At 39.1% G+C, this 14,070-nt stretch overlaps 1 protein-coding gene across 2 annotated transcripts in view; it reads right to left on the reverse strand.

Moving 5' to 3' along the window:
* The window catches only part of ZDHHC20 (zinc finger DHHC-type palmitoyltransferase 20), a 49,220-nt gene that overhangs the window by 10,384 nt on the left and 24,766 nt on the right, over window positions 1-14,070 (reverse strand). Inside the window, exons 4-10 of one of the 2 annotated variants that reach the window (XM_071804159.1) lie at window positions 12,303-12,423; window positions 10,877-10,946; window positions 9,711-9,743; window positions 8,804-8,924; window positions 3,482-3,517; window positions 2,208-2,340; window positions 479-605 (exon numbers count right to left, since the gene is read on the reverse strand). In XM_071804159.1, coding sequence (XP_071660260.1) covers window positions 479-605; window positions 2,208-2,340; window positions 3,482-3,517; window positions 8,804-8,924; window positions 9,711-9,743; window positions 10,877-10,946; window positions 12,303-12,423 — 641 coding nt within the window. The remainder of the gene's footprint in view (window positions 1-478; window positions 606-2,207; window positions 2,341-3,481; window positions 3,518-8,803; window positions 8,925-9,710; window positions 9,744-10,876; window positions 10,947-12,302; window positions 12,424-14,070) is intronic. The other variant, XM_065830942.2, reaches the window with a different exon arrangement.

The following is a 14,070-nucleotide window of genomic DNA, read 5'->3' on the forward strand; positions in this document are numbered from 1 at the left end:
TTGGGACTATATAAATGTAGGAGTAGCTACATTACATTCGGAACAACAGAAAAGCTGTCCAGTTTTTTCAAGGGTAAGAGGGGGTGTTTTTAAACTGATGTTGTTTTAATGCAGCTGAAGTTCAAGCATTGGGGTCACCTCTGAGCTGCTGATTTCTCTGCTCTATAATCAGACACTAATACTACCACCCAAAGGTGTACAATTTTTGAAATACACTTCTCAAAGCTTTCCAAACGTCCATATTTAGAAGGCTCTTGTCAATGAGGCCCCTGTCTTTGAATGAAAACCCTGCACAGAGTTTGCTCAGTTTTCTCCTGCACATTTTCTCTATACCAATATTAACCCTGCAGGATTTACAAGTTGGCTTTTCAGTTGTGCCTTTTCTTAATCTTTTTTTTTTTTTTTTTTTTAAGAGAAGGGGAAGCAAGGTGGAAGTGATGGAACCAATTTATTCTTCATTTCCATTCAGACTGAATACCTGGTAAAGATAGGGAGTAGCCAATACTTCTTTTCGTCTCCGAAAACCTCCCTCAGATTTTTGCTGCATCCAAGAGAAAATCCATTTTTATCAGGGCCATTTCGAAATGTGGGTGCACGGAATGTTTCTGTAAAAGAAAAACGTGATATCTCTAGAGTGATAAGGAGTCAGGGAAGACGAATAAACAGACTCAAACTTCTCCCCTGTGAAAAATGTTGAGCAAGCAGAGATGATCTTGATGTATATTATGGGGGGGGGGGGAGTCACATCGAATAATCAGAGAGCGTTAAAAAATATCACAAGGTTAATGACTAAAATAGAAATGAAAGGTAAGAAAGTTCATGTAATCAGAACAGTCATCTTTCTCTCTTTACATCTAACATAAGGCCTGAGACAGAGCTAAGTACCATGAGCACGCCAAAGATACCACAGCCCTTATTCACTGATGGTGAGTCTCTCTTTGGCCTGTGAAGCCTTTGAGCAGAACACTTCCTCTTCTACAAGCCACTCACCACAGGCTCTGCTGCACCTAAACCCATACAGGTCAGTCTCTTTCACTTCTGTCAAGGTCTGAAGTTGAATCAAGAGCATCCCATGGTCTCAGAGGAAGTTAAAATCTATTACATTGGAAACAACGGACACACCACAAACTATAGCAAATGACCAGAATTTTTTTAGTTGGTCAGGTTACACCCTTAGCCGGGAACCAAAAGGACTCATTGCTCTCCCCATACCAACAACTTATCTTTTTACAGTCACGATCCAGAAAGTGAATAAAGTACTGACTGTGTTGCCAGTTATGACCACTGACTTTTGGGCAAAGAACATGCTGAAATTTTCTTCAAAGCTAAAAGAGAGACTGTGAATATTTGTTAGCTGTAGATCCTTCAAAAGAAAAAGGACTCAAACAATCCTCCTGTCAAGCAATCAAAGAAATTCCTTTTCTTCCATCAAAAATTCTAGCAACCTGAAAATTATTTCACTTTCAATCAACTCACTTAATTTTGAGGACAGAAATTTAACATTCACTGAAAGGTATAAGATCTTTACTTATTCAGCTGTGGAAACACCCAACTGTCTCCTGTCCTCCCGACCTTGCAAATAAAACATTTTCAAAAATGCTTTAGCAAGAACTTCACATATTTTAACTTACGCACATAACTTGCTTACGCTGGTCAATGCCATTCAAAATGTTTAGGCATAGAAATTATGGGAATCTCTTCTTATTTAGGAAACGTACATCAGTGTTTCAATTTTTACTGCACTGCTTTTACAAGCCGTGTCCTAATAGTGAGGTCCATTTTATTTCACAGAATTTAAGAATTCTCATTTGGATCTGGTTCAAAATGTAGTATGTTCATATACAGTAGAGACTTCACTTTGGTTGGGGCCACCCAGCTACTCAAAGTATTATAACAGGGTTACTGGCAAGTAGCAATTATGTTACACACTTAACACTATATAAAAACACAACAAAAATGCACAGTGCCACAAAAATGCAAACAAAAGAAGTAACATTCATCATGAATCCACATGCTTGGCTCCAGCACAGAACCCCTACACATGCTTCATTTTCCAGTATGCTTCACCTTTAATTACTTTCATCAAATATGCTCCATATTGCACAATGTTTAAAAATTCCATTGATATGTGATGGCATATCCTGTAAGCCTCACATTCTCATTGACCTGTTGGTTTTCTGTACATTTCCACGTTGCAATTAACTGACCTATGGTTGATCTGTTTTTGCCAACCAGCCAGCAGTGGTAGCTGAAGAGTGACAGTATGCTGATGAAGAACATGGCTGCCACAAAGAAAAGGAACAGCACATGGAATTTTGCATGGGTATCTGGCAATTCATTCTGAGGAGAAAGAGAGAAAGAGATTAATACGTTAACACTTTCTAGTAACTAATGCAGTATTATTGCTAAACATTTTCTGGCACACACATTGTGCTATAGGTCTTCCATCTCGCTTTTCACAAAGTGAAAAAAGCGCAAGCCTGACTTTCCTTCTCTGACATGTTAAACTGGTGTGGCAGCTGATGGGCACCCTTAACATCTGAGTTCAGCAGCATGAGCGCCTGTGTTCATCTGTTTGATAGCTCTGTGTATAACCAAGGGTTAGTTTTTAAAGTGCACAGTAGGGGGCAAATAAAAAAATTTCCAATACTAAAAAATGTTAAATGTGCAGCCACACCCAAACAGACACAGGGAAAACATGTCCAAAATCACCTTCTTTGAAGGGAAGAAAATACAACAAAAACTTCCAAACCTTTTCCTGGTAAGTAGTAATACTGAACAACTTCTGTACCTGTCTAAGGAATGTGAAAGGGAAATGGCTGTCACACTGTGCTTCCAAGACCAAATGACTCTTACACAAGACCTGGGACAGATCTTCAGGTTTTTATGATCTCTAAGGTTTAGGCAACAACCACTATGTACCTAGCAAACCAAATTTGCCATGCCTGACCAGGCAGAAGTGATTCACCAGAAGATCTACATGGAACACAACAATTTCAGTACAACCACCATAAAGAAAAAACAACCTCCCACCCATATCAGATAGTTGATTCCACCCCCAACCCCAACTATTTTTAGGCTTGCACTTTCAGGAAGCCAACAGGATTTGTAACAATACTATTCTAGTTCTATATCCTCAAAATCACAGTATTTTTAAGTTGACCTTTAACAGCACTATGAAAGCAGAGAGGCTATTTTTATTTAGCTGTTCAGTTAGCATTGTTGCCATTACTTTTTCCATCAGGTCATCCACTATACCCACTTATCTAAGGCTGATTTTTTTTTTTTTTAAAACCACATTTCATTTAAGATCAAGTGCACATACGTATATCTACATCCCTGTATACTGTCTATATTTATAGGCAACATATTACAAGTCTCCTTTCTTCTGTGATGGTGCAAATAACTACCATGAATGACTGGATTAGAAAAATTATAGAAGGAACAGTACTTAAGCAATTACAGCAATATTGGATATTACCTTTGGACAATTCTCTGCAGCTTTCCTGCGGCAAAGCTTTGCGCAAACAGAGACAATTTATTAAACACTAGTAGTATGTTAAGATGAAGTGTTTGAAAACAGCACAGGCTCTGTTAAGAAACGGTCGGTGTGCACACGTGCCCTCGGACACACCGAGTTCCAATCCCCACCAGCAGCCTGAGCCCCCGTTCTCCAAGAGAACAGAGGGGAGGGTGCACAAGAGCACCCTACTGACTGCCAAGGCATGGAATTTTCTACCGAAGCATAGAAGTGTTGCTGTTCAGATTGTGGCTGGATCACTTTCAAGTGGTTCTTCAGCTTGAACAGCATGACTACACCAGGTGCATTCCTTGCTAGTTGTCTGCATCACAAGTAAGATTTGAATATGACTAAACCATTCGTAAAGGCTTGAAAAGCTTAGAGTACTCCTGAGGCAGAAAGCAATGGTTTATAAATTACAAAATCTTTATGACTTCAAAATGTATCTATTACCATTAGACATCGTTTCAGTCAAAACTATTTAAAAAAAATTGCCATTCTTTACACAATTTTGTTTAAAAAGAGAACCCATAACATGTCAGCACAGTTGCTCTTCTTCCCAATATCCTTCAATATGGAGATTTGTTTGTGGGATGTATCTTTAGCATAACACCTGAAATGGAACCAATACTTAAGAAAATAAGGCAGGAAACATGAAAGCTTAGTGCAAATTAACTTTTAAATTCCCAACTCTATACCCAAAGAGTGCCATTAGCAGTCTTAGCTAACACACTAGCACATCTGTTGTAGGCAAGATGTATGGCTTTTAAGTCACATTAATCTGTGCAAAAAGCCTAAGGAGAGCCCAAGTTTCTACCCTGGAGTCAGGCAGATAGAGCATTTTCAAACATGCTGGAGTAACCAAATGACAACAGAGTCCAGCTCCCTGAGCTGCCATCTGAGTTTTTGTATTTACTACCTTTTATTTTGATGCAGTTTTGCTGAGACAATTTGTGCAACAGTCCCTCTCTTCCCTGCTGTAGGGATGTGTTGTGTTTTGTGATCCCTTGAAATCAAAGCAAAATACACACTCCAATCGCTACTTATTCCTAAGCTTCATGTTAAAGCTATGATGCCTTTACCTCAGAGCACACTGCAGTGCTCCCCGTTTTCCTAATTAATTTTTGTAACTTCTATTTCTACACCTCTTTCGGAATTGCATATTTAACAAAATAGTTTTCTATAAAGAATTCTCAGGCCAGTTGATTTTGAATCTCGAAAGAGCAGTAGAAGCTTAGCCTTTGTGTTTGCTCTGGGCCAGAAAATAGAAGTTTATTTCAGTTGCATCTTCCTAAAACAGTAGCTCTATAACCTGGATAAGGATTTTTTGAATTATGCACAAATAGTCTGCATTATCCCCAGGAAGCATCTACCTCTTCTGACTACCTAATTTCAGCCACTGGTTCTAAGTTCTTGAATGACAGTTGCAGAACTGAAGTATCTTTCAAAAAAGGCCCATTCCTTCCTGCAGAGAAGCACGCAGGCTTTCAGCGCACGTAACAAGCCCATTCACAGTTGTGTTTTAGCAGCAGTCCACACGCCACAGCATGTGAAAAGAGAATGAAACTTCAGACATTAGTTATTTAAAATCATTATGCTCAGTAGCAGCACAGAAGCAGAGGCTTGCAGGTGAGAGAGCTGCAGAGCTTGCAGAGGGAAGCAACTTGCACAATAAAATTCAGGCTACTTAGCACACGTAATAGACTAAAGCCAGCCACTATACTGAAGAGTCTTCTACAAACTTCTTCCCAAGCATAAAGGCATTTGACCACTTATCAGGTCACAAAAAAACCCAAACAAAACCCACAACTAAAATGTGTTGTCAGAGCTTGACTTGTTACTAACTTTTTATTACCTAGGTCTAGCTTAAATCTAGGAAAAAGCCTCAGAAGATCTGTTATATATCCTTATATAATGAGTTCTACCCAAGGAGCTGGAATTGCTGTTTTCGTTAATACAACCAAAGTTTTGCAGAAACGTGTGCCATCTGCCCAGAACACATATCACATCCTTATATAAGCTATACTTAGGATTGCCAAAATAATTTGGAGGACAATGAAAGACACTGAAAACAGCTGGAAAATATACAGGTTTCAAGGGGGAGGGAGTACTACCATGCACTGTGTAAACAAGGCATCAAGAACTGGGCGTTCAGCCAGCGTTGGTGTTTGTGTCAAATACATTTGGTTAAACTGAGGTTTTATCTGCTCAACTTTAGCAATTTCCTGGGTAGAACTAAAAATTTCATGAGTATATGAAAAGTAGTTATGAACATAAAAAAGAGAGTAATTCACACTCCCTTGATCTACAAAACAGATTTTAACATCTGCATCAGTGTGTAAGCCTGTGGTAAACATTTAGAGCTGGTGTGGCACCACTGTATGAACAGTATCAAGACCTTTCTTCAGCACTTCTGCACAGAGCATGAAAGATGGTACGTAAAAGTTTTGCATGTGCAATTGGGAAACACAAAGACTTTTTTCAACAGAGGAGTTAGGTAGGTGTGCCTGTCTCACAATGCTTGCAAGTGTCTGCATATGTGTGTCACGTCTCCTTGCAAGTACTACCAACAATGCACAACAATGGATTGCTAAAATTCGTGCAGTTCACACAGTGAACTTCACCACCTCATTACTACAAGTTCTGAAGTGATCATGGCTACACTCCCCAAGAGGCAGTTCATTGTCCACCCAAACACTGGATATATACAGCAGTTTGTTGCACACCTCCCTGAAAAACAGCTATGAGGAAGCAAAAAAAGAAACACTACCTTTTGAAGGTATACTGTAACATTTCTGATAGTCAAGCTTTGAGGGGAAAAAACCATCTTGAGAGCTTCAGCAGAAAATGTCAGAACAGTAATCTGTCTGATGCTGTAGCAGACCAAGCTGAGTGTTAGCAATGTACTGCAGCAGCCTACAGACAGCGCCTGTCAGCAGCACTCTGCTCTGGATACAGATGTACACAGAAGCTTCCAGTACTCTATTCTGCAGCCAACAGCACTTACCTAAAAGCTTACATACTACAGACATACTAAACATTACGAGCCTACATAATACTAAATTTTGCAAGCCTACTCCCTTTTTACAAGGAGTCACATGGGAAAGACACGGAGTAATGGGTACAAGTAACTCCTTGGGAGATTCTGACTGGGCACAGGAGGAAACTTTTCATGATGAGAACTATCAGCTATTGGAATAATCTCCTCAGGGAACCCGTGGAGGATTCCCCAACACTGGACACTTTTAAGATTCAGCTGAACAGGGTGCTGGGCCACCTTGTCTAGACCATGTTTTTGACAAGAAAGCTTGGGCCAGATGATCCTTGAGGTCCCTTCTGACCTGGTATTCTATGATTATAGTGCTGCCACCTGGAAGTCTACTTTAATCAGGCTACTGTAAAATCAGAGGAGTATTAGCTTTGTGGAATGTGTGATTTAACATGAGTAGAGTGAGTCTAATGATGACCTACTCTAATGATATGATCACGGCACCACCACTTCACTTGGAAGTAACTTGAAATTAAAGCAACAAATGCAAGCACACAACTATGCTGTCTATTGTCACATTTCAGAGTAGCCCATTCTTGCAGGAACCATTTTAAACAACTAAATAATACTAAAAAATTCCCTCTGAAGTTTACTTCCTCTACTCAAGCATCCACTTCAATATTGTGTCCGATAGGCTTTGGAAGAGCCTTGAAGCAAATGCTGGTATTAAACAGTCATTGCAGTCAGATGTCCTGTGGACTTTTGCTGCACTAACACTTACAAAGTGAGGTGACAAAGCAAATTCATTTTTTTGCTCAAGCACTGACTGGTAAATATGTAAGAGCACATCTACAGCTTCATTAGAAAATACACTGGAAAGCAGACAAGCAGATGTCTGGGAGCAGCACATTCACAAATTAAAAATGTAACTATTTACCGTCAAGCAAGACTGAACAACAGAATCAGACCATTTCGTTTAAATTATCTGTCAAGCCACAGCTATGACTGATAAATACATTTATGGCTTTCATCTCACACAGTACCGGTAGCTCAATTCCCACATAGTTCCTTGTTCTCCAGTCACAGGCTGCTATACAGAAGTGACAGACTAAGAGAAACACAGTACTTCGGCAGATCAGACCCATAGGCTTAGATGAACACAAACGAACATACTATTTGCACCATTTACCTTACCTGTCTAATGCCAACTGTCTCAAAGTACAGCTATTCTGAATTAGTGATCAAGCTTCTCCTATCCTGATATGGCAACATCTTTTTGCTCCAATAAAGATTATTTCTACAGTTACAGATAACGACTGTTTTTCCCAGTTAATCTGACAGCATCTAACATCTAAGAAATATGTGCTGTTATTCACTTACATGATGGAGCGCCTTCCACTCAGTGATTTTTCCCATGCTAGTTAATGGAAACTGATTAAGGGAATCCTGACGCTGCTCTTCTGCCTCAAGACAGGAAGGCACAGTACAAGGTTTTGGAGATAACGGGGACTGACTCCAGAAGACACTCAGTTCAGCTCAGATTGTGACTCGAACAAAACCCATAGGAGGAATGTCACACTGATGTAGAAGGATAGTTGCCCTTCACATAAATGTTATTAAATCTATCTGACAACTGGTAACAGTTGCAAGGAAAGCGTACATCATTAACATTGTACATATTTTAGCATTCTACCCATATCAGTTCGATAAAAGCCACTAGTATGAAGTTCAGACATGCCTATGTAAGGACTCCAAAACAGAGCTTGGTCAGTTCCCAAGAAATTAATCTGCCTTATCTGGTAGCAGACTATCCATAGACAAGTCTAGGAAGATGCAAAACTGTTATGTGTATTTAACATTTGTCAGTATTTTTATATATACGTGTGTGTTTGTATCTAGATATATGTCTAGATATATAAGCACACAAGTGTATATATATATATATATATGTATATGTAATTGCTTGAGAGAGCCAGTTCTTTCTCTATCTACATTATCCATATTCAATAGTCTCAAAAAAACCTGAGCTGTGCCACCCGATTTTGATGGAATAGAGAAATTGCACAGTATCCTCATTGGAACTTATTCCCCCAATTACTCATCCTGGGCAGGGTAATACATTTAATTTGTTAATATTCGAAAGGTTCTCGTGCTTCAGTCACTTCAATTGATGCTGTTAATGGTAATGAACTATGGAACAGAGTAAACGGTGAGTGACAACATGCTGATGCAGCCTCCATTACCACATGCAGGATTAAACAAACGAACAACAAGAAAAAAGCCTTAGAACTTACTGTCCAAAACTTTATGAAGTACTGCAAGACTGTAGCAGCAACAAACAGACAGTACAGTAAGGAATACATTAAAAACAGGAGGAAGAATTTGTAGTTAGAAAATCCCACACAATTATTCACCCTAGAAGGAGGGGAAAAAGAAAGATGTTACTATGCTATACAAAAAAGAAAATAAAAACCAATATATTCAGTTTTTGCAGAGCATAACATGTGTATGATGTCAGTGGTATGTCCAAAACAGTCTGGCACTAGCACTTCAGAAGCATTTTAAGCTACCATTTTGAATGAAGCCTCTTTCCTCACGCCAAATGATCAGGGCCTCCACAAAGTTCTACCAGACAGGACATGAGCTGGCAAAGCGTACGATATGTACAGGCTGCATAGGAAGTGTCTCACACACTATGAAGTAAGTGCAGTCATCGTGGAAGATAATAGGAGCCTCTCCATCAATTTCAGTGGATGTTGCTTTGGTTACAAAATCACCTTCAAGTGATACTGATAACAGTATTTTTATAGTGACAGCAGATAATATTTTTACCAACTACCAGTGAATACAAACTACAGAAGAGTAACTGGCCGAGTGAGTCTTACGTATTATCTAGAATCGAGAACCAACTGTCACAATGTAGTGGGAGTCTCCTCTCCTGGTAACAATACCAAACTAATCACAATAAATGCCATTTCTCATGGGTCTCGTTAATGCCAGGGCTTCGCTATGTAACAAGAAATAGTATGATTTGTGCCTACAACTCTATATTGCAACACTCATTAGAAACACAATTTATTTTCACATATTAAAGACTCACAAAATTCTGTGAAAATCAAGTTTTACTTCAAGGGTGCATTTCTGAAGCAGCATCTAATTCATCATGTAGGATCTAATTCATATTTTTTTAAATAAACTTACCATGGACAGTGGTGGTCCATTTTTAATACGCATCTGAAAGAGATAATTCCCAGTAAGCTAAAGCAAAACAACCCCACCAAGTTTTCTTTCTAAGACACATACTTTAGCTTCCACAGTTTTTTATTTTTCAAATATTTTGCCCCACTGTATCTTTTCTAACTCTTTCTCAGTCATGCTAATTCTCAGTATTATAGCAACCATCCTTTCACTCAAAAGAACTAAGTGAGATTCAGAACAGTTATGAAGAGAGCCTCTTAAATTAACATGCTGAGCAACACCATGTAATAGTTCATTAAGCCACACTAGTATCACTGTGCACATTGAGAGAAAACAAATCCAAAGGATCCTTCCAAGTTGTGTGGATAAGCTATGTTAGCCTGGCATTCACTTCAACTAAGTCTACCTCAGGGCTACTTTTGCTACTTTTTTTTTTTGTTTGCTGCTTGCTTCTTTGTTTTCTAAAGCTAATTGAGGAAAAGAGCAGCACAACAGGTGGTTGAAGAGTCCACATGCCATTTTCATCCAGTTTTAGTATCAGGACAGATACTAGACATGTCAGATACACAGACATTCACTTTATTTGGTAATAAGTTTGATTTTAACCAAAAGATGTGTATTGGGTTCTTCAGTTAACTAGATTTCCTCAAGCTCAGACTACTTAAGTCCCATGCACAGCCTCAGTCTTCAGTGACCTTACAGACTTTTCTGATGATCCAGAATGAGGCTGGGGAATAGCAGTGATACCTTTAAAATGGTTAAGACGTGTAATTCCACTGCCAATGTTTAAGATTTTTTTAGTAACATATATCTGTTTCAAGGCTGCAGAAGCAAGACACAATGAAAGAGTTTTAAAACAAGCATTTGCAGGTATCTCAGAACTGCCTGAATCACTGATTTTTTTTTTTTTTTTCCAATAAAAGCACTGTTTTACAAAGCTGCAAGCAGGTTTCCTAAAGTTCTGCCACTTTGGACAATGGGGCTGCAATAAAAATATTGCACCAACATGAGGAACTTTGCTCTTTCACAAAATTCAGGTACTAAGGGTCTGAGAGATTAACAAATAAAATGTGCCGTTACGCAAGAACTGACACACTGAAGACATGAGCACACTAAAGTGATGATCACAGGAGAGACAAAAATCCATCATTTCAGATACAGTAACTTACATGTCACATGCAGAGCAGTGGTGGCAGCGGTCAGGTTTGATCAGCTGGCATCGATCACAGTATCTGATTGCTGCATTCAAGTGGCAAGGGTCAAGTCATTAGAATTCATTTGATTTTACAATGGCTTTCTACCTTAACATGAACTGCATCCTAAAGAGCTTCCCACCCTCCCAGCCACCCCCGTTCTCACAGATCTTCATGTGCCTACTCTCACATGATATGTACTTTTTATTTTTTAAGAAATGTAACATATGAAAGTATTTAAAACACTTTCATCTATTACTACTGTATTGCGTTCATTTCCATTTACTCTTCCCATCCTTCATCCCCAGGCACTGATCCCCTACCACTTCCTTTCCTTCACCTCTGGACAGGGTACTCAGGCATCCCATTGTGAAACTACATTCTTTCAGCAAGCCAACTTTCTGTGTCGACTTTCTCCGTCTTCTTCAGCAAACAGTGATCTAGCAGACTGCTCGGTAAATTAGCTCTTCCTCATCTTTCCCAGATATTTTTAAACAAGCCTTCAGGCTCTTCTCAATGGGAATAAGACACCAGTGCAGGCAGTTTGAAAGGAGGAAAGCCAACACATACAGCTACGCAGAACTGCTGAGAGCTGGCAAGAGCCTCCCACACCTCTCCAGGAATTTAAGAGTGGGATTCCCTAAAAGAGAGGTTTGTATGCAAAAAAGCCAGGTGTCCTTAGATTTTGTTTGGAAAGTCACAGTAAACCTTGGTAACAGTTACTGTGAGAAGTTCACGGTTTTGGAAAACTCTCCAGCATTCCTCGTTTCAAGAAAGAGGAACAGTTTTATATACATTTAAAAGCTTAGGGTTTTTAAGAATATACATATGTATAAGACAGCAGTTTCACAGATCATTCATATATAAGTTGGAATAAAAATGCCTATATGTATTAAAGGCAAATACAGAAATAGCCCATAACTAGCTTTGTACTGAATTATAGATGGGAATGAAACATTTATTCGTTCTTAAATTCCAGTCTTAAGTACAATGTTTCTCCTCTTGCTAAACTCAAACAGCTCAGGAAAATAAGTTTAAAGGGGATATAAACGATTATAAAATTAAGTTAAAAGTTTTGTTTTCTCTGTTTCGAGCTGTATTAGCTATATTTCTTTGCTATGTTTATTTTTTGTAGCCACAATTGGAGATAAATGTTGTCATCCATCTGCTTGCTAGAAGAGGACTTTTGTTTTTTAAATCCAAATACTGGCTACATGTGCAGATTCACAGACAAAGGACTCCAGTTTCTCTTTGGGGAAAAAAACCAGCCCAAACAAGTAACACAACAAGGTCGTGGCCTTTGCAATATGTGCTTAGTAGATTGTTCATTCAGTGACATCGAATGAATTCCACTGAACTAAACTGGCAGCTTTAGGAGCACAGAATTATATTCATCTCTCACCTCTCGATGCTGTTGTCGTATAGATAGGCAAGTCTTTAGCAGCTCTTCTCAAAATCTCCTGCTGGGATTCTGGTCTCTCTTCTTTTTCATACTGTTCCTTGTCAGCTTTTGACAAGCAGAACTAGGAGAGAGGGGGAAAATTAAGTTAAGGGAAGAGATTAGCTATTTGTTGTCCTAAGTCAAGGTCCAAGGAAAAGACCCTACGTATCTTAATCCTGTGTCTTTGGACTGGGGTTGTCCAAACCAACTCAAAAAATTCCACATAAAGAAAAAAGAATGTTACAGGAATTACAGGAGATCCTTAAAACTCCATGATGGTCCTGGGCATATTTTAAAGAAAATAATCCTTATCTCTGTTCCATTATCTATGGCATTTTCCCTTCAACACAAAGGAAGCCAGTGCCTCAGGGGAGTTTTAAGAAGGTGCAACCTTTCCTTTAGTTCCTGATAAGCATAAATTTAAGTCATCTGGGAACAAGAGGAAGGTGCAACCTCTCCTTTGCGCTACAGGGCGCTGAGGTTCTCTTGTCCCACTTCCTCTCTGGCTTAGAGAGGGGTCCAAGCCAGGGAGGGGGAGAAGTGAAAAGGGGGGTTTTTCAGGGCTTCAGCACAGAAATTGAAAGAGTTTAACTGGAATTTTTACTTGGGAATAGTCAGCACTAGTCTCAAAATCGATGAGCTGTATTGAAAGCAACTTCAGCAAAGCCTGATCAGTTCAGGGAGAGTTACAATTCCAAGTAAAGCATGAGGAGCATTCCTGTTAAAGGTTTACCAGAAGAACCTGGAGACCTTTTTACTTACTCAGGAAACGCTTAGTTTGATATTCACTGAAATTATGAGCTCTGCCATTAAGCCCCACAAAACCCAGTGTGCTGACAAGCCCCTGCAGAGTTGGGGCCGAACTCGCTATTTCCTTTGGTTTTCTTCTGTTCCGAAATACTTTTAGACTCGGAGCTTCCCGTATAGACTACAAGAGCCCTTTTTATGAGCACACATAGACAAAGTATTCATAGTAGTGAGTGGAAAATGCTGTGTGTGCAACTGGAACAAAAACCGGCTTAGTGTGGTTTAATATGACCATATTTTCCTACCAAGAACATGTATATGATTAGCTCACATGGATTTTCCTCTCATCCTGTATTTTCCCCTCTGTTGGATTACAGTCAGTTGGCAAGCAACAACGAAGACTCCACTTACAGAAAGGAGGAAGCAGTAAGATATTGCTGCAATTTCTCTGCGTTATTTCCTAAGACAGAATGCAAATTAGCTGCCTAATATCTCACAGAATCTAGTTGTCTCCTATTACATATAGAATCATCCCAGTTATTGAGCCTACCCATCACAATCCTCTAGTAAATAATCAGCAACTAGGATCAATCTCTGTGAAGAGTGAAACTGAAGTTTAATATTTCAGTCATCACCAAGAATTTGACTTCATTTTTAATATCCGTCTCTAAACTAGATATTTACTCAAATATGAAAACTGGAGATGCTCACATCAAAAGTTTAAGACAGATATGAAACATCGTGCCAGCAAACAGCAGTGCAATGTGCCTTCCTTCCTATTGCTCTTGTGAGTCTCCTAGGTGACAAGATGCCTGTCTCCATGACCTGCAATCAAGCAGAGGTCGCATTAAACATGAAATACTACTTCTAGATGCCATTTCTATGGCAAATCATTAACGCACAGAAAGGGAACTAAACCCCAAGATTTAAAACTTTTTAAATTTGTCCAAGTAACATCATATTACTCCAAAAATCCTGGATA

The sequence above is a fragment of the Patagioenas fasciata genome, chromosome 1, assembly GCF_037038585.1.
Source record: "Patagioenas fasciata isolate bPatFas1 chromosome 1, bPatFas1.hap1, whole genome shotgun sequence".
NCBI lineage: Eukaryota > Metazoa > Chordata > Aves > Columbiformes > Columbidae > Patagioenas > Patagioenas fasciata.